Source organism: Triturus cristatus, chromosome 12 (assembly GCF_964204655.1).
Source record: "Triturus cristatus chromosome 12, aTriCri1.1, whole genome shotgun sequence".
Lineage (NCBI taxonomy): Eukaryota > Metazoa > Chordata > Amphibia > Caudata > Salamandridae > Triturus > Triturus cristatus.
In genome coordinates this window covers 583,821,167-583,842,013 of record NC_140595.1, presented here as the reverse complement: position 1 = coordinate 583,842,013, position 20,847 = coordinate 583,821,167, and the positions used below count along the sequence as shown (strand labels likewise).

The 20,847-nt window shown below is 45.8% G+C and overlaps 1 protein-coding gene across 8 annotated transcripts in view; it reads left to right on the top strand.

Annotated features, from left to right (window-relative positions):
* The window catches only part of ZNF821 (zinc finger protein 821), a 294,135-nt gene that overhangs the window by 179,232 nt on the left and 94,056 nt on the right, over window positions 1–20,847 (top strand). For all 8 annotated transcript variants that reach the window (XM_085639629.1, XM_085639624.1, XM_085639630.1 and 5 more), the window contains one exon: window positions 20,227–20,355. In XM_085639629.1, coding sequence (XP_085495755.1) covers window positions 20,227–20,355 — 129 coding nt within the window. The remainder of the gene's footprint in view (window positions 1–20,226; window positions 20,356–20,847) is intronic.

The following is a 20,847-nucleotide window of genomic DNA, read 5'->3' as shown; positions in this document are numbered from 1 at the left end:
CTGCCGGTGCATCACAAAGTGACTCACCGGCGGCATAAAAGTGAAGCAAGGCCTCATAAATAAGGCCCTTAGAATTTGGACGAGTGTTCCTTTGTGCTGTCAGGGACCTAATGAAATAGTGTATTCAATAAAGCGCGCAGTTACTCAGACTAGAGTGTCCTAGCACGTGACAGCGGGAGGAAAACGTGAGTAAAAGACCCATAAGTTATTAAAAAGCAAGGTTTTTAAGTTCTTCCTGAAAGAGAGTAGGTCTGTGGTTAGTCTCAGAGAGTCTATTCCACAATTTTGCGCCTAGAAAGCAGAGGAATCTGTCTCCAGTGCGGGCACGGCATATTTTAGGCACGATGGCCAGGTTGGCATTGGAAGATCTTAGGGGTCTAGATGTTGTGTAGCGATTAAAGCACTTATTTAGGTAGCCGGCTCCTAAGCTGTGGAAAGGTTTAAAGAAGATGGTCCTCGCTTTGAAGTCGATCCGTTCTTTTATGCAGAGCCAGTGTAGAGACTTAAGAATAGGGATCATAATAGATCTGGGTTTAGGTCTCAGGATGGCTCTGGCCGCCGCGTTTTGTACCACTTGTAGGGGCTGGATAAGAGATTTGGGAAGACCGAGGTACAAGCTGTTGACATAGTCAAGCTTTGATGTCACCAGAGCCTGCACCACGATCTTTCTACTCTCAAGCGGTAACAGTGGCAGGAATTTATTTAGCTTCCAGAGTACGCCAAAGCAAGCGCCAGTTAGAATTTGGATTTGAAAGCACATGGAGAGTGTCTTGTCCATGACAATTCCTAAGTTTTTGACTTTTGCCTTTTCCACGGGCGGGGGCTGCAGATCTTTTTGCCACCAAGAGCTGCAGTCAGGCGTTTCTGGATTACCAAAGAAAACAACTTCAGTTTTGTCCGGATTGCACTTCAGCTGATTGATCTCATGCCAGTTAAATCCTTTGTGGGGCAAGACCTAATCATTGCCCTGTCAAAATCGGTTCCTTTTTCACATGAAAAAAATCAGCTGAGTGATCAGCATACGAAACAATTTTGGCACCCTGTTCCTCTACCAGAAATGCAAGGGGGGATAGATCTATATTAAAAAAGGCAGGACTGAGAATGGAGCCCTGAGGGACACCTACATTCATGCCCTGAATCGGGGATGAGAAAGGGGTGTGGGGGCAGATGGCCTGAGATCTATTTGCCAAGAAGGATGACATCCAAGTTAAGGCGGTCCCCCCCAGGCCGATGTTAGCAAGTCTCTCCAGGAGCCTCTCATGTAGGACCGTATCGAAGGCCGCCGAAAGATCGAGCAATATCAGAACAGCCTTGCCTCCCTGGTCCAGCTTACCCTTAAGAAATTCAGTCACTTCCAGCAGAGCGGACTCCGTACTGTAGTTAGCCCTAAAACAGGATTGGCACTCATGAAGGAGCTTCCCATCTTCAATGTGTTTTTGGAGGGCCTTGTTTACATGCTTCTTTAATACTTTGGAGAGGGCCGGAAGAAGGGAGATTGTCTTGTATTTGGCAGGGTCCGTCGGTTTGGCGTCAGCCTTTTTTATCGGTGGAAGAATCTTAGCATTCTTCCATAATTTCAACATGTTTCCTTAGGAGAGGGAAGCATTAAAGAGCTGGTTTACCGTGGGTTTTATGGTGGGAGCTAATAAGTTCAGGATATTTGCTGGACATGGGTCGGTGGGAGAGCCAGACCTAATGCTTTGGAGAAGGGTCAGTGACTCTTCAAGCTGAAACTCAGGGAAAGCTAGTAAAGATGGAGGATCCTAGAGGTGAAATGTGCTATTATAACTAAGGGAGGTCAGTTCTTCCTCCGAGATGCGAGTTGAGGCTTGTTGGAACACGGAGCTCTTTGTGTGGAAGAATTGAGCGATTTGCTTAGACAATTCTTCTGTGCATGGCCCTTCCCTTGTGCCAGCTTTCGTGGCGGTGAAGGATTTAACTATGCTAATGATTTCCTTACTCTTATTTAAGGCATTTTCTATCTTGGATTGAAAAGTTTTTCTTGGCTGCCTTCACAAGAATGTAATGAGCATTTAAGGTGTCTTTCTACACCTTCCTGTCCTCAGGTAGATAGGATTTACACCATTTTGGTTTCATTTTTCTACCATTTCTTTTTCTAGATCTGAGGGAATCGTTAAACCATGGAGATGGTGGGGCCGACCTCTTGGAAGAGGGAAACAACTGGTACTGCTGCACTAATGTTGGTTCGGAGCCATGAATCTATTGAGACGGCGTCTGAGTTGGGGCAGCCAGACAGCTCAAGTGATGAATGACCGAGGGCGTCTGCGAACATCGGGATGGATATTTTATGGAACATCCAGTAATTAGGGACCCTCTGCCCTGCGTTAGCCCAAGGGGCTGTGGCAGAGTTGGGAATGACTAATTTTAATAGAAGGTGGTCAGACCAGGTAATGGGAAGAGGTAGGCTTACTGATATGTCAAAGTTGTGAAAGAGTTGGTCCTTCTCATGGGTGGCAGAATAAATAGATGGAAACATGTTGCAGGCCTGCAGCGTCTCCAACAAGGAAATTGTTTGAGGGCCTTTTCCATTGTCCATATGTATATTGAAATCTCCCAGAATAAGGCAGTTATTGTATTTTAAGTCCAGGGAGGTGGTGGCTGTATTAAGTGTAGTAATAAAATTTCCAATTGCACCGGGACGTCTGTAAATCCGAATAACAGCTATGCTACGATGGGGGGGATAAGGTTCAGTGGAAGCCTAAGCACCCCGTTCCCTCGATGTTTTCCATCAGGATGGGAGAGCAGTCTACTTTTTCATTGTAAATTATGGCGACATTGCCCCCCTTTCCACTCGGTCGGATTTTATAACCCGCAGGTATGGCCGAGGTGATAGTAGGGTTGGAGGCTTCAGACAGACAGGTCTCAGTGAAAATAAATGATCAGGCTGTTCTTGTAAAAGTAGATCACAAATATGGGTTTCATGCTTTTGCATAGAGCGACAATTTAAAAGGATGGCCTTTAAGTTTTCTTATTGTTTTTAAACTTATTGTTGCGTGGGAGGATCATGGGTGCGAGTTTCCTGGGCTGGAGGAGAGACAAGTTGCACTTATTGCATCGAAAGTCTACCTCCAAGCTCGGATCAGCCGCTGTACACTGACATAATGGTAGCCGCCTAAGGCTAAGCAGTTTTTCGCTATTGTAATATAGTTGAAGAAACTCACCGGAGAGGAACTGGGCAGCATGGCCGGCGCCGTACGCCTCCGGGACGCTGACATGCACAGATGGGCTTGCCTTTGGCGTGCCAGCGGCACGCCCGCTGCGCGCCCCCGTTTGCATCGGGAAATATATAGGCTAATGCCTATGATGCAAACTGGATCGCTAACGTAGCTGAGGAAGTGGAAACTGCGTGGGCGGAAGTGAGGAGCCCGATAGTAGCCCCAGCCCTCCGCACATTCGGCATATCAGCTGCAGTGGACCAGGACTGGAGGAAAAGTGAGATGCGAATCGGAGCAGCTAAGGAGATGTAGGCAAGCAGAATCAAGTAAAGTGCAAGTGCGCGTAGGTAGGAGAAATTGTTAAAAAGCACAGAGTAATTTAGCCACACATACAATTTAAAAAGTATTAAAAACCTAGTAGCAGGGCAGGAAACACGAAATCCTACCGCTGTCAGCTGCGCGCATCCTTATACATCAGAAATATATAGGCTAATGTCTATGATGCAAACTGGATCGCTAAGGCAGCTGAGGAAGCGGAAACGGCGTGGAAAACAGGGTCTCAAATTGTATCATAAATTCAAAGCTGTTCTGAACAGGGGCCCCCAAAATCCTTAAGATGTCCCTGAACCCGGTTACCCAGCTTCGAGGTCGACCTCTAACCGTAAGGCTACATCCTCTCCCCTAAGCATTACAAACTTGGAAATAAATAAACATCCATGCTCCTTTTGCAATATTAAACCAGATTAATCCTGAATCCGTTTTTTTCCGAAGTTGCAAAAAAGTACAAACAGAAGACTGAATCTATGTATGCTGATAACCTACTTTTCTATAAGACACGCTGAGACCAATCTTTTGCCAGTGATCCTGAAATAATACGATATGGCTTGAATGCGGGAATCAAAATAATCTGGAATAAGTCTGGGATCTTTCCACAGTTCCAATGAGTTACGAGTACCTGTTGCGCTGGAGTGTAGATTATGTCAAGCATCTGGGCATTGAAGAAACCGCTCTAAGAGATAGTAATTGGGGGCAGTTCAGGACCTGTTGTTGAGAAAATGGCAGCGCATGCTGAAATTTGGATTTGTCTCCCATTATGAAGAGCAGGAAGGGTCGCTCTGATCAAAATGGCAATTTCCACATTTCTGTATTTATGTACAAATATTGTGGTTTTGCACACCTTCTTTACTGCATATTTCAAGAGTAGGAGAGGGGTGTAAAGCAGGTGTGGCTAAAATACATAAAATCATGACGCTATACTTTGCAATGGTTTTGCGGTTCTAGGCCTGGGGTGCTATTACGTAGCTGCTCAAACTCCCTTTGTGAAATACTACTGGTATTGACCATCCCTCATGCGTCATTTAGTAACAGAGAATGAGTGACATGTTAGATAGGGGAACCCTACAGTCAGTGCTCTCCACAGGCTAGTCCTATCCTTGAGAGCGCCTGTGTGCTGTCACGCCCACTAGTAAACATGGGATGCCCTGTGTAAGCCATCTAGATTCTCTTTTGTATTCACCCAAGGTCCCTCTCTTAGGGAATCTGGCAATTTCTCACAGAGTGCAGACGGCAAGAAATGACAGAGATAGATTCATTATTGTACAATTATTTAAAATCATTACAATAAAAAAACAAGTTTCTCGGGTTGTACAATATATGTTTAGCTGCTTACAAATGAGTCCTTAAATGGTATACTTCGCGAGCCCATTAAAAGCAACATCTGCATCCAATGCCCGTTCATTTGTCCCTAGTATATGTTCTGGTAAAGGCAGTGTAGTGAGATGCCTTCTGTGCCTAAGGTACTATCTTTATCTCGGGTATAGGCATACATTCCAAAGCTAAGGCCTAGCTGTAGTAGTGTTTAGAGTGTGATGTTTTAACTGCATGTTGAGTTGGGAGGCCTACCGTGATAATAGAATGACGTAACCTCCCAGGCACTGGTCGCCTCTATTTTAGGTTCCTATACTGATACTCTGGGAAAGTGCAATATGTTTAAAGTGCATTAAGAGGCCTGCTTTGGCGATAGAGGCGCCTAGCCTCCATAGGCTTAAGGTGCTCTGTTTGCGTCTAATAAATAGGCTTAACTAAGGCCTAAATAAAGTGCAGGGGTTTTTGCTGCCTATTATCTTAAAATAGGATGGAGACGATTTAGTATAATGGCTCAAAAGGCCGAGGATGGGGATAGTATAATGGTTAAAAAGGCCTACGAAGGAGGTAGCCTTGTCTGGCCCTGTGATCATAAAGACCTTAAGGGGGCGTGAAATACTCAGTTCGCCTGTATCCCCAATGCCTCATGTGCTGGCTTATCGGATGTGCAAAGTCAACTCTTAATGCCCATATAAAGTGCATTGTTTTCAAACTATAATTTTTTGCAGCATTTTAGAAGTTCAGAGTCCACTCCATTGACGGAAGGCGCTAGTGCAGTTTTCATAAATTTCAGAAATCGAGCCGCTGGCTGCAATGAGTTGCCTCTCAGACAGGCGTGCATGGCACATTGGCAGGTCCTGATGCTTAGTGTATGCCATATTGGCTGCAACCAGAATTTTCTTAACGGGGGCAGCTTTTCCCAGATACAGAGAATGTGAGTCAGTGATTCCTCTCCTTTTGCACAGAATCAGCAGTTTTTTCATGGCCTTACCAAAAGGAAGTGAGAGGTAGGTCGGCAGAACCCCTGGTTCATACAGTATTTCTTCAGAGCCTGCACATCCTGTTCCCTAATATTAATTTTGCTTTTTTGACCAACAGTTTTGAGGTTAGGGCTCGGGATGTTACTTGACCAAATTTCTCAAGCCTCCAAGACAACCAATGCATGGTTTAGGTATTTATGCTAGCTTGTCATGGGATTGTTTATTACTTCCCAGATTACCTGTGTTAGTGTATTATTCTTTTCCTGCTTGGTTTTGAGGTAGTAGGTCAGGAACTTCGCCTTTAGTATCAGATGCTGCGAATACAGGCCACATTCTTGCCGAATATGTACATGCGAGGGGCAGTTAGGCAAGGGAAAGACTCTTCTATAGCAGGTGGATTGTGCCCTCTTATCTCTTAATGTCAGTGCTCCATAGGCGATGGTAGGTAATAATTTGCAGGCCATCACCTTTAGGAGGGCCTGTAGATCTGGATTCACTTTTGATTTCTTTAGCTTGCAAAATGCCCATTCCAAAGAGTTTGCTGACGCCTGTTGTGCAAGGATGTGTAGAACAATGCAGCCCTGCAGTCCAGCAAAACCCCCAGATATTTGTATGTGTCAACAATTTCGACTGCACTTAATCGGGACCTTTGTTTATGCCATGTTTATCTTCCGATTATTAGCTCTGCAGTAAGAGACAAGTGCATTGAAGAGTCTCTGCAGTCCTATCGGTTTCAAATCAATAAGAACCATATCATCTGCATACTGGAGCGACTGAACGCTGGTGCTGGCCACGTTTGGTGGACATGCCCTCTTCTTCTCAAGATGCTCTGTTAAATCTGGCAAGTACAAAGTTAATAGAAGTGGTGCTAGTATGCAGCCTTGCTTCAGGCCTTCATTAGTCCTGATTTTTGCAGTGGTGGCCAACCTGGCGCTGACTTTTATTTTTACCCAGGTGTTGGAATACATCACTATGATGGCTTTCAGTAAATGGGGTGGGATGCCCCAGGCATTCAACTTTGACCAGTGTCTTGATCTTGAGACACTATAGAATGCGGTTTGAAACTCTAGAAATCCAGCGTAGAAGGCCTTGCCCTTGGAGGCCATGGCTACTTCAGATAAGAGATGCAGGTTAGGTTACCTTCGATATGGCTACTCTATTGGAAGCCTGTTTGACTGGGGGGGGTCAGCTTTTTTTCTGCTGCCCAGGTTTATAGTTCCCTATTAAGAATGCTGGCGTAGCACTTCCCTGACGTGTCCAGGAGTGCGATCAGGCAATTGTTCTCCGGGCATGAACCAGAACCTTTCTTGCACAAGGGAACTAATAGTGAGCCTTTCCGTGAATCTGGCTGCCAACAGCAAATGCTCTTGAAATGGGGGAGAGGGGAAACAGCATTACTGAGGCCCATCGAGTTGGGGTCCATTTGTATGTCGCGGCTGGAATACCACTTTGGCCTGGGGCTCTTTTGAGCACATTGCTTTAATCGCTGTCACCACTTGCTCTGAGTTTATTGATGTAATTTCTATTTGGTCTGGGTTCAATGATGTAGTTTCCGCGTTGGTTCCCTTCCCAAGTGAACCGACCTCCATGCCATCTACGGCATGATCTACATATAGACTTTTGATGTAGGGACGATATTAGCCGTAATCCCCTGCTGTTTTAGGGCTGGCATATTATAAATCTATAGCCAAAATGTCCTATAGTCTTCAGATTTTATCGGTCCACCTTCTGGCTTCATCATCTCTTTTTAAGGTAAATAGGAATTTCCTGTATTTTAACCTTATCGCGACAAACCAGTTCCACAGCCACCTATTTTCCCCCTTATAACGACTGAGGTTTTTTCAGGGCTTTTAGTTGTTGTTTTAAGGCACAGTTATTGAGTTCCTACTGCAACTTTTACTAGTTGTAGTTTTGCATAGTTTTGCACAGCCCAAGATATTCGCTGGTGGCCTTCTTTAGAAGGACTCCATCGTTCTCCTTTATGTAGAAGGGACCCCCAGATGTTTAATTCGAGTTTTTCATTTGTTTGTTTTTCTTGAGATCTCCACTAGGAACTGACCCACTCTGGCTCCCTGCCCTGCTCGATCCACCATGTTCAATTTCATTTTATTTATGGGCTCAAGTTTTTCTTGCATTCCAATTAAATTTACTTTGGATCGACCGGGTCTTGGGTCCAGTACTTCGCATTTGAGGAAAGCATGGTTACTCGCCAGGGATGGATTAATTTCAAATTTGCTTATATACTGAAAGTGGGCTACGGACACCCGCATGTTATCCAGGAAAACAGGAATAATGTTGTAAGTAGCCGGTGCGTCTGACTGGAATCTACTATTTAAAATGCAGAGACCTAGCTGATTTAAGGTGGCTGCTAGACCTTTGCCTTGATTATCAGACCTTTGGTATTGTAATATCCCATATTTCATTCTCCAGGTCTATGAGAATATTATTTGGTTCTACACACATTAAGTTGGCATTAAAGTCTCCCATGATGACCCACATGCATCCGGGTGCTATGTTTTTAGATTTCTCAGTATTGGGAGCAGTGTGGTCAGGGCTGACTCTCTTATCTTAGCGGGTGAAGGTAGATGCACCCTATGATGAGAGAAAGGTTAGACCTCGCTCTTCAACTTCCTGAGACATGACCCTCCTATTTGTGATGCTGTTGCCAAAGCTTCATAAGTTGTGAAGCCAGGGGGATGAGTGGAGTGCCCATGTTTCTTGGAGCGCTATAGTATCTTCGTAAGTCTGCAATTGTGGTATTCTTTATTTCAGAATCCGTTAGACCTCTTATGTTCCATGAGATGATTTTCAATGTGGTCCGTGCGCTGCCTGATTCCGTGTGTTAGGGCTGGGTGCTTAATGGTTGTGGTAAACATGCCTAATCCATGGTTTGGCTTGCCGCGCTGTGCAACGGAGGCCGTCCCCTGCACTGCTTGCCCTTTATTGTTCGCTCGCCTTCTAAAACTTCCGGAGGTCGGCTTCTCTTTTTGATGCCCCTTAGTATTGAGTCATAAGTGTTCTTTTGTCGACTTTGTCCTAGTTGTTCGTGACCTAGTGTTTTGTTGGAGTTTGCTTCTGTCTGTATGAGAAAAGTTGGGTATTTGGTCACTGGGGGTTGTGAGACTTTTATTCCCCATTTTTCTAGCTGTGCCTTGTTCTTCTTCAGTACTTTTACTGGTGTGCTACTGGTAAAGATAATTTTGGTACGTTTGTTTATCTCTCCACTTTCGGGGGGGGGAGACCACGGCATCAGTGTCAACGGAGCTAATGTAACCTGGTAGATTGGCGCAGTGTTTCACGATATTTCCTCTATTGAAGACATCCCACTTGTCTCTTGGGACGTATTATGGTCAGAGTACTATTTTGTGGTCTGATTCGGTCTTAGAAATCTGCCTGCTGCTTTGAGCATTGCCGGCCCCATATTCTAGACTGGGGGTCATCCCCCAACATTTTCGTTCTGGTTTATCTTTCTTCTTCGGTTTCTGAACAAGCTATTTTGGAGATCCGCATCCTTCCATGGATATCAGGAGGTTCTCTAACTGTTTTTTTGTGTAGTTCTCCCTTGTGCCCTGTGCCTTGTGCTGACTGAGTGTTTCGGTAGGTGCTCCAGAACTTAGAGGGTTTGTAATTGTTTGCGTCCCAACTGTAGATTTATTTGGTACTATTGGTCTGTTGTCCATTAGTTGATTTGCCTATTCTGTGAGGGGCGGTGGATTGAATTGTGGGGACCATTCTGGTTCTATCAAGGTTTCCTGTTTTGATGTACCTTTTACAGTGGCTTTTTCTGCCTTCCCTGGGTGTTCCCTTTCAAGTTGGCTTGAGATCTGTGAGAAGTTGGCCTGATGTATGATGTCACTAGTTCTAGTGTACACCTTATATCAGTCCAAATACCCTTATGGTGATTGGTTGTAAAGTCAACCTTATAGACCAGCTATCCTAGTGGTAGCATGGACAAGAGCAGTCTTAGGCTAAACTCTGAATGGCATGTGAAGCCAGCTGTGATACCATATATAATCCCTTGAATACCAAATGAAAGGACACCACAACAGATATATATATAAAATAAAGTGTATTTATTCTAAGCAAACCCTCAGCACTCTTTATGAGATTAGAGGTAAGTACAACACAGTCTTATTAATGCATACAGTAAGTCACACAGGTAAGTAATACAGTTAGGCCCTAGGGGCCACGCAAACCATATACTAAGTAAGTGGTATAAGAACCACTGTCACGGAAATAGAATAGGCCTAGGCCTAGGGAATCGCTGGGGCTACACTACACTAGCGTTAGTTAGGAAGTGGGAGGCCCACGGGATTCGTGTGCAGAGTGGAAACACTCACGCGTAATGCGTAAAAGTCAATAGCAATATTACAGTTTAGAAATACGGTAGATTTAGGACACTTCCGGAGTAGCTAGGAAGTTGAGACTTGAAAACTAGACACTAGGATAGTCACTATCCTGATGAGCACCGGAGTACCCAAGTTACCTAGCCCACAGGCTGCGGGTGCATAGGGGTGAAGATGCGTCGTTTTCGTCGTCGACTCCTATGGATGCCTGAAGAAAGATGCTGACAGGCAGTCAGGGGAGAGTGTCCGGTGGATCCCAAGGCTGGGATCAAGAAGAGAAGAAACCTGCAAGCAGAAGGGACAGAGTCAAGGTCACTAGCCAGTGACCACGTGGAACCAGGAAGGAACCAGGCGATGTCGTGAAGAGTTGCAGGTGAAGGTGAAGCTTGTCGCTGCAGCCAGGAGGACCAGGAAGCGTCGAGGACGACCAGGACCAGGAGGCGAGCTGTCCCACGAAGGCTCTTGCTGTCGGCGGCGTCGAAGTTGGACTAGGACTCACCAAGCCTTGGCAAGCGGAACCCACGAAGAACGAAGGACTTGCTTCTGGTGCAGACCAGGAAGGTCTGGGGTGCTTCTTCTTTGCAGAGAAACGGGAGCCAGTCTGGAGGAGCCAAACCAGCGCAGAAGATTTCAGGGTGCGTCGTCACAGAGGCCACTAGCCAGCGGGCAAGCAACCGGACAGACGCGGCAAGCAGGAAAATGCTGAAGGGCCCCACGCAGGACTCGTGGAGTGTGGGGGGCTGATCTTCGGTGCAGATGGTGCTTGGGGTTGGGGCTTCTCAATCCCCGGTGCACAGCTTCGAGGGTACCTCAGAAGCTGCGCTGTAAGTTACTAGCCACTTTTCCCAGGTAGCCGGTCCCACGTCGCTCGTCGCCTCCACGGATCTCAGCTCTGCTGCAGATGTGGATGAGGGTCGGAGAAGTCTGGAAGTCAAGGCTCTGGTCGGGCTCTGCAGTCGGTTCCTCGTAGAACGGTCGCAAAGCAAAGGGTAGTCTCTTGATGGTGCCTGTTTGCACAGGGTAGCCACTCCTTGGCTACAAGGGAGATTCTTCAGTCTTCTTCTTTCGTCGAATGTCGAAGGTCCAGAGTTTCTGTTCAGTTTTGCAGGTTCAGGATAATCTAAAGTCTTGAGGCCCAACTCCCACTCTTATACTAATCTGGGGGGCTGGGATACCTGCTAGGTCACGCCTTATGGGTGGTACCTGGGAGGGGGTGGTTACACCCACTTCCCTTTGTCCAGTTTCGCGCCAGAGCTGGGGCTGGAATGCCCCAGCGCCGGTTTGAACTGGACTATGCAAGGAACACCTTGTGTGCCCCAGGCATGTCTCATTCCTTTCAGCCCACCCTGCCCCAATACACTAAAGGCTGTCTGGGGAGGTGCTAGCACCTCCCCAAGCAGGAAACCTATTGTCCAGGCCTCCCTGGCTGGGATCACTCCCAGCTGCAGGAGGTCAGACTTGTGTCGTGGCAGCAGCATCCATTTTGTGATGCTGAGGCTTTGGTCAGAGGCTAACAGTTGAAGTATGATTTTAACATGTCTTTCCCTCTAGAAGGGGGGAATAATATTCTCATGTCCAGAACTGGCATGGGGGTATGATTCCCTAGTGTTAGACACCTTACACGACATGTTTTGATAAAGCCAAACCATAGTTACCATAACCGTCTAAGATTATAAGGCACTTTAAGAGTATATGGTAGGCTATATCATAGAACAGCTATAAGGACAAGGTTCCGAAAGCTGCAGACAGGCTCAGCTCATGCTAGAGCACCATCTCACATGTTACCAAGCACTCTGCCTCCAGGATTGTCAAGGCCTGCCATAGGAGTGACTGATAGGTACACATGTGTCTATATGTAAGTTAGGTATAGGAATACTACACCTAAGCAAGGGGTGATTACACGACCTTGCCCCAGCTGAGTGATAAGCCAGTTGTGTCAAAATGGAAGGCCAGGCCAGGGGTGGCATAATACATGCTGCAGCCCCTGGTAGGCCTAGGGTACACCTATGCCCTGGGTACCTAGGGTACACTGTACAGGGGCCAATAAGGTGATCCTATCCAAATGGGTTATGCACCTAAAGTACATAGTATTAATTTAGAGAGAGAACAGCAGGGCTGTGGGTCTGATTAGCAGGCCCACAGCCACATCTAAGTCGAAAACCAGTAAAGCAAAAGCAAAAAGTGGGGGTGAACATAGAAAGCAGACCCTACTCTCCTACAAGATCCATATCGGCTTCAGAACTAGATGGGGTGGTTGTTCCATTGGGCTCTTGTTTATCTTGCTGTAACCAGTGCAGGAGATTTGATCTTCTGTTTTTGTTGCCTTTGTTCATTTGTGCAATCTTTTTTTTTCCCCTTGACAATGGTACTTCCGCTACCTCCGGTGCGTTGGTATCACTTTTCGGTGTCCTATTTTGTAGATTTGGTGCAGTTGTAGGCATTGGATCTGGACCCTGATGATGTTTGTCGCTGCCTATGGTAGTCTGATTAACGGGTGGTTCAATTTGTTTAAAATCTGTGTGCCTTAGCTGCCCCCTTTTCTTCCTATGGCTCTTCCACTGTACTTAGCCCTATTAAGGAGATTGGAGCACACACTGGGGTGCCTACAGCTCCTGAGGCTTGGTGGCCTTGCTGTTGGGCAAGGGCACTTGTGGTGCCTGCTTCCATAGCTTCTCTTTGCAGATCCTCAGTCAAAGTGGTCATCCTCTCTGGGTGAATTGCTATTTCCAGGAGGAGCCCGCATGCGCACATGCTTTGCTTTAGCTCCATTTGTACTGAATCCTGAGCGCTAACAATTAGGTTGTTCCGGCATTCCAGATTGCCATCAATTCTTGTGATTAGAATGGTGATGTCTGCAGGATGGAGTTTGCACCTCTAATTTATTTGCATGCAGCACTGCTGCGTCAGCCATGGTATCTAGTGTTTTATTGATTTTTGCCAGCACCTCTGTTTGCAGCGAGGCGGCGGGCCTCACATCCACAGTGTCTGAGTTCAGATCTGGGTTCATATCTAGCTGTTGTCGTTCAATGAATTGTAGGCATGAGAACTTTAAGCACCCGCTCGACAATGAGCACCTTTCGCCATGCTGATCTGCGTGGATGACATCTGCATGAGCGGTCTTCACTTCTCTCTCGTCTTTCACGTCTCCCCTGATCAGGGGATATTTCCAGGGGGTTATTTTCATTGCTGAGCGCTGTTTGGCTTTTCGAGTATCCTATTTTCAAGTGCACTGCTGCTTGGCTTTTTGCCTTTTTACTGTTTTCTGAGGTCGCTGGTGCACTTGTGCTTGACATAGCATGGTGCTTAATGTTCTCATTTTCGCTGTGGCTTACTGGGAAAGTCTTTGCGGTAGTAATGGCGATGCCTTTTTCTCTTGCTCCGTCGCTTTCCGTCCTATCCTTATGTGCACTGGCATTGACTGAGAAATGTTACCAGTGATCTGCTGGCACTTGTGAGGTGGAGCAGGAGGAGGCTGTTGGAGGCTCGTATGGCTAAAGACAGATGTTGTCCTCCTTCCACTCTTTTTACAATCCTTTCGCCCTCTTGCCTGAGCCTAGGCCTGGGGCTGGGGCGGGGGGTACCTGGGCCCAGCTGCACTTAGGCTGGACTAGGCTGGGCTGATGCAGCAATATGCAGGCTGAGGTTGTAGCTGGTGCCGGTGTGGGCCCGATTGAGCTGACCCCACCCCACCCATGCAGCTCTTGCACATCTTGAAAATCTACCCACTGGGCTGCTGCCATCAGCCCCCATCCCCTCGCCACGCCCGGACTTCTAACCAATGATCATTGCTTTAGACAAATGTGTTAAATTACAGATCAGATAAGTTCTGTTTTAAAGCAAGGATACCAAAAACGAAGCCTCAGTCTGGCTAAATGGAGGGTAGAGGTTAATCTTCCCACAACCCCCCCTCCCCGCCAACAAAAGTAGGCCAGCCCAAGAGCTTGAGTATGGTACAGAGTTGTCCAAGGAGCATGAGGCGACTTTCTGAGCCCAGTGAGGAACTATGTTAATATTAGACTTCAGGTAGTTTGACAGACGGACGGGGTGAGAAGGGTAAAAGGCAGGCAGTACAATCCCCTAATAACTACAAAAAACACAAAAGAACTGTCTGCCTATATCTGGGGAATGGCAACATGAAAGAGAGGTTACCAGGTGAGAGACGTCTCCTTGTTTAGGTACAGAAGCCCTCACCCACCCAATGGGTGGCATGCTTTAACATCGGGCCCCTCCTGGCACCTCTCCAATGGAGGAGATACAAGCTACCTTACCCCCGCTATGATTGAGTGATTAATTGAATAGCTTAGGTTTCTTTAGTAAATAAATACTTGAAATGGAAATGTCAATTTTTTGAGTTGGGTGAAGTAGGATATTTTATTTGATTGTCTTTTGTATTATTAAGGTATCTGGTGTGTAAAAACCACACTGACTGTGATGTATTTTAAAGCTATGCAAGAACCAGCAACCGCACATCTTTGCATTGTTTAATCTTCCCATATTTACATGCGCCAAACACAGAATGTCTCTCGAGCCAGCCTGGTGAACCAGAGACCCACCCCCACCCCACGCCTTTCTCTTGTTCATGGAAAAGGCGAAAGTAGGATATACAAAGTCCATTAGGCGAACTGAATTCATTTCCTGCTGTGACTACCCATAGAACATGAAGATTCTAAAATTTTACAGCAATGCAGAACCAATTTATGCAATAAGGTGCGCGCAGTTAAGTAACAGGAAAGAGAAAAATTATGAGCTTGAAGGAAGATTATGCATCATGTTCTCTATTGTTATCTAGCTATTTTAACACACGGAAATATTCATACAAAGTGGATGTTAATGATTCTGAAATTTCTGATTCGTTTAAGAAATCAAATGTACTTGAATTTAGCACATGCTACTCAAAATGCAATGTCTATTGGAATTTAGTGCCGGCGTCTCTTTCTACTTCCTCCATAGAGCATGTTTAAGCACTACTTTCAAGCATGAAAAAAGCCCTGCAGAACAGTGGTATGCCTTACATATTTACAAGACAAGTGTCTCCCTGTGAGGCATTTTCAGATTCAAGACAGCCGACATTTATAAAGAAATAAAACAATGTTAGGAACATTGAAATGACTCCTTCCACAGCATTGCAGATTTCTTCGAAGCAGTATCTGTTTTGGCTATAACCAACATTTCTAATCTGCAGATTATTTAGTGGATTGTGTAACACAAACCAAACATTCCTAATCATGAAGAAAATAGATGCAAAATCGCACTATTCCACTGGCCCTTTAGTTTGCCAGTGTGTACATTTGACCATTATACCCTACTTGCAATTATTTATATTGTTACTCTTGCTAAAATCAATGAATACATTATTTGAAAAATACACTTTAGTCCTATACATCAAGAAGGAATCTATTCATAGCTCAGTGCTCCAGAAATCACCAGATGGTGAGACCAGTAGCAGGCGCTAATTCCTCCAGAGCAGCATTAGAGGTGATCATGCTAAGGATCCCATTTGATATTTCTGGCTTGAAATTTAGACTTAATCCAGAGAGTTCACCACTGTCCAGAGAACCTCATATTAATATTATAGGCAACAGGTGCTCTTTTATTTATTTTTTTTAAACATATTTTTATTGGCATTTAATGTAATCACAGATGAGCATATACAGTCATTACTATCTTTAATTCTTTCATTCTACTACAGTACATCACACCAGCAGTAGACCCGGATCCATTGCACAGTATTCGTTCTCATCATCTACCGCACTCAGCTAGGGTTCACAACACACGCATTTTAAATGGTAATGCTTAATATTCCTGGTTACTGCAGTGCTAATAAAATTGTACCTGCTGCACTTTTCTTCTCTAAACTTCGTGTATCTATAAGTATCCAATAGTCCAACTCATCTCAAGTAGGAGCTCCAATGGGGAGATCTTCTGTGTAATGTCTCTTAAACTTAACTATCAACGAACACATGCATGGTGGCATACTATCTTCCAACATCTGAGAATAAACGATCTGGGTAAGCATAGCATTTATTCGGGGGGGGGGTCGTTAAGCTGTCCAGTCATCAGGCAACAGTCCCACTCACCCCGAGCACAGCAGAATGTGGAGAGGCCCCGAAGAGTACCCACCGTCTCTGCTCCCCATTTCTGCACTAACTCACCAGGCCGACCCCCAATCTCCATCACTCTCACTACCTGTTATTATCCCTTATTAAGGTCCCTCTCTCTGATCTAACAGGCGCACATCCTTCACCTGTCTGAGACCTGTCTCGGCTTCCATCTTCGGTGGTGTGCTCCCTCTCCAGGTGTTCCCAGGCATCCAGGATCTCCCTCGATTGCTCTGCAATGAGCACCTGGGATGGCCTCCGGCTCCTCCCTGGCTAAGGCCCTCCCCTCCGCTCCTGCCCAATTTGTCACATCTTGTTTCCAAGCCCCCACACTGGACTGGTAGCGGACTTCCAAGACATGGTTATCCTCCTCCTGGCAAGGACCGGAGCCAAATCAATACATTTTAACATTATTCATTATTTTTCGGACCACACACTAGTGCAAAAGCACTTTTATGGCAACCTACATTAGTAAAGCATTTGTAGGAAAGTGGGCACTTGGAAACAGTCCAAAAGGAAAGAGCAAAAAAGGATGGTGGTTAAAACCCCACTCCTTTTCCCGCTAAACCTAATAAACAAATCAAGAAAACATTGTCAAAGCCAGTTGGTCTGATCATGGAAATCCATGCAATTTTTTTTGCAAGCATATACCACAGAGAGAAAAAGAAGAAAAGATATAACCTAAGCATGGCTGCTATATACTTGCATTAAAAGTGTTACACTTAAAAATATTCACTGGTGTGGCCATTTTACTACTGTTTTTTTCAAAATAACTGGCCTTTCAGTTGTGTCATACATTTTACCCTTACATTTGACCCTATAACTGGGCACCTAAAGTGCAGACAAAATAAATAGCTGGTATTTAAAGTGAATATAACACTAAATAACATATAAGGCATAATTTAAAGCAGCTTTGTCATTGAAGAGAAAGGAACTGTTTAAGGCAAACATTAACCTTGTGCTCACGTTTTGTGAGGTCACTCAAATAATTGTGAAGCCATTCAGATTGAAGTGAGCCAGTAAGTAGAGAGTGTTGAGGCATTGCCCCATGCTGTATGCTGCAGTGGGAAGAATCAAAATGTGAATTACAATTTAATAGGCTGGTGGATGAACCCCTCAGACTAAAAGCCCATCAAAATATGTGTATTATATTTTAGCTTTTCGGAAAAATAATAGTCTCTTGACAGCTAAAGCTGTATCAAAGGCCAGGCATAAAAGAGATTCTCTGGAAAGATTTATATTCTTCTTTTTTTTTTTTTTTTTTAACCCCTTCGGTGCCACGCCCTTTCCCCCTCCTGTGCTGGGCGTTATCCACGCGGGTGGGTTTCATGACGAGATAGTCTCGTCATGGGCACAGCGCGACCGTGCTCCATGACGAGACTATCTCGTCATGGGCACAGAAGAGGTTAAGGGAGATCCTTTTATAGGTCTCTCCTAGGCAGCGCTTGCACTGTCTCTTTGAGACATGCTGTATTCAGGATATGGGCATGAAGCAAAGCCCACTTTCCTCTCATCTTTTTAATTGGCTCCTGTCCTTTGTAAACGGTGGCTTTTCATTGGTCAATAGGCTTAGTAGTCCCTCCTTAGAACTCCCTTTTCTCTTCTTGTAACCTCCCATGAGGACACCCTCTGTTACATGTGTTGTTACTAGATACATTTTAATTGCAGCCTTGCAGCATTATTTTCTTACATGGCTTTGTCCGGCCTGCTGATGCAGGATGGACATGCTCTCCCGCAAAGCTTTTTATACCCAGCGCGGCACTCCTCGGCTGGCATATTCGCAGCCGCGCCTTTCTTTTGTTATTTGCTGCGCCCAACGGAACTGTATGCCTTTTTTTTCTCATTATTGTTTACTTTTTTTAAAATGCCAGCACCCGCGCTTTAGCTTTAAAAATATTAAGCTAAAGCGCGGGTGCCGCAACTGCTTCAGAATTAAAGAATGCTATTAGAGCAGTGTTAAATACAGCTGGGTTAGAGAAACCTCAGTGCGCATGTGTGTTTAGCCGGCCTGAAACGGAAGGGGAAACACACATGCACACTTAGAGAGTGCGCATAGCACTCCTTCTCCCTCCTCCCATGCTCTGACCCCCCTCACTCCCTGCCAACGCTGGCTAAACCAGCTGCTGGAAAATAAAACGATAATTAAATATGTGTTAGCTGCTGGCTCTGATCCAGTGGGGCAACGCTCCTCCGCCATTGTGGAGGAGCCGCTCCTGACGACTTTTAAGATTACTTCTTCAGGGCCCCATAGTTGCTTCCATAGTGTATTAGGCGTAAACTCAAAGGAGCTGCTGTTAATCCTATCTGCGCCTGTCAAGAGTGTAAACAGCCGCGATTGTCACATATTATTCCTGGATATTAGTTCTCTGGATCTGAAAGAAACACGTTAGTTAGATTCCTCACCTTAGAATATCCCCAGGCGTCAGGCTGGATCCGGAAAGATTTTTCATCAGCAATACCCCTTGCGCGGCGCTAGGCGTCGTGTGCGGCTCCGCGTCCGTCGTCGGTGTCGTGCGCCGGAATGACGTCGTCGGAGTGCTTAGACGCCGCCCTCGCGCGCTGACGTCAGTTCTTCTTTTTTCCGCGCCAGACAGCACCTATCCGGGAAGAGCTTATTCCTTTAGTCACGTTTTGACTAAAACTTTTTGGACTAATTGTCCTCTTAGTCTCTTGACGCTTAAGACTGCTTTCCTGGTAGCCATCACCTCTGCTAGAAGGGTGAGTGAGCTCCAGGCTCTCTCTTCTAAGCCTCCTTTCCTTTCTATTCATCCGGACAAGGTTGTGCTCTGCACTCGCCCTTCCTTCCTTCCTAAGGTTGTGACTGCCTTTCACATCGGGCAGTCTGTTACGCTTCCCACCTTATTTCCGCCTCCGCATCCCTCTAAAGAGGAAGAGCGGCTCCACCGTCTTGACCCAAAACATGCGCTCTCCTTCTATCTGGACCGCACAAAACAGTTCCGGGTGGATGACCAACTCTTCGTTGGCTACGTGGGCGCTAAGAAGGGGCGGGCGGTGCACAAGCGGACCATCTCTCGGTGGGTCGTTTTGTGCATCAAAGCTTGTTACTCCTTAGCTAAAAAGGAACCTTCTGTTGGGCTGAGGGCTCATTCCACTCGAGCCACGGTGGCAACGACTGCCCTGGGTCGGGGAGTCCCCTTGCAGGACATTTGTCAGGCAGCAACGTGGGTCTCGCTGCACACGTTTGCCAAGCATTATTGCCTGGACAGCCAAGTCCGGAGAGAAGGCTTCTTTGGCCGTTCTGGTCTCCAGGACTTTCAGATGTGATCTTGGTTCGCAGACCCACCACCGGGGTTGGTATTGCTGGGGTATCTATTCTAAGGTGAGGAATCTAACTAACGTGTTTCTTTCAGATGAACAAGTTACTTTCCTTCGGTAACGATGTATCTGTAAGAAACATTAATTAGTTAGATTCCTCACCGACCCACCCATCCTCCCCGTTCTGCGAACCGACATCTAGGGTTAAGGTTATCCTTTTCCGGGCCCTAGACTTTTTTGGTACCAGTGTCGTTCTCTTGCATGGCTCTGCATTCCTGGCGCAGAAAGCTATGTACAAGAACTGACATCAGGGCGCGAGGGCGGCGTCTAAGTACTCAGACGACGTCATTCCGGCGCACGACGCCGACGACGGACGCGGAGCCGCAGACGACGCCTAGCGACACGCAAGTGGTATTGCTGACGAAAAATCTTTCCGGATCCAGCCTGACGCCTGGGGATATTCTAAGGTGAGGAATCTAACTAACTAATGTTTCTTACAGATCCATCGTTACCAAAGGTAAGTAACTTGTTCTTCTGTTTCAGTCTTTGTTTTCTTCTAATAACAGGTTACAAATCTGTTTATTTTCTTGCTCAATTTGCTCCCAGGTTGTTTGCAGTGAATGTAGGTCTCTTATTGAATGCAGATGAAAAATGAAGTTGGCTTCTATAAAATTCGATATGTATTGATTACCTTTTATGCTCTTAGGGGAACAGGTTTTTGCTGGATTGGGGGAGCATGCACGACAGGCAATGATGAAAAACGAGTTTCCAGGAACCAATGGGGATCAGCAAAATGTCATGTCTTCTCATTTGGAGGATCCAGATTTAAGCAGCAGTGAGTATGAAGCATCAAGTGTTTGATGATATGCATTTTCAGAGCTAACCTTGAAAAATGTCTGTGTGCGTCACATGTGTGCGTGCTCATTGTGAAATCACGTCTCTGTGAGCACAGCATTACTGTGCCATGTCCTTAGTCTTATGTGCACATTGTGAGTCACTGTGCATGTTTGTAAATATATTGTTCTTGGTAGACCTAGTCCCATCTGCTTCAATCATAAGTTGCAGAGTATCCCAGATTGGGCTGTGTAAACAATATGCACTAGGAATAGGCACAGATTTTGTTTGGTGATGTGATCCAAGATTCGGTCCCGACTGAGGCTTTCTGTTGGGACAGAGGTTCTTTGTCTGGCTTTGTAAAGCTAGCCTGCCTTTCCCCACAAATTTTCTGTGACCTGCCTTATATCTTTCATTTAGTGAACTCCACAGTCTGCAAGCCAATCCTAGGAGTTTCTCCAGTTAACGAAAATGTATTTATTAGATCCTGCAT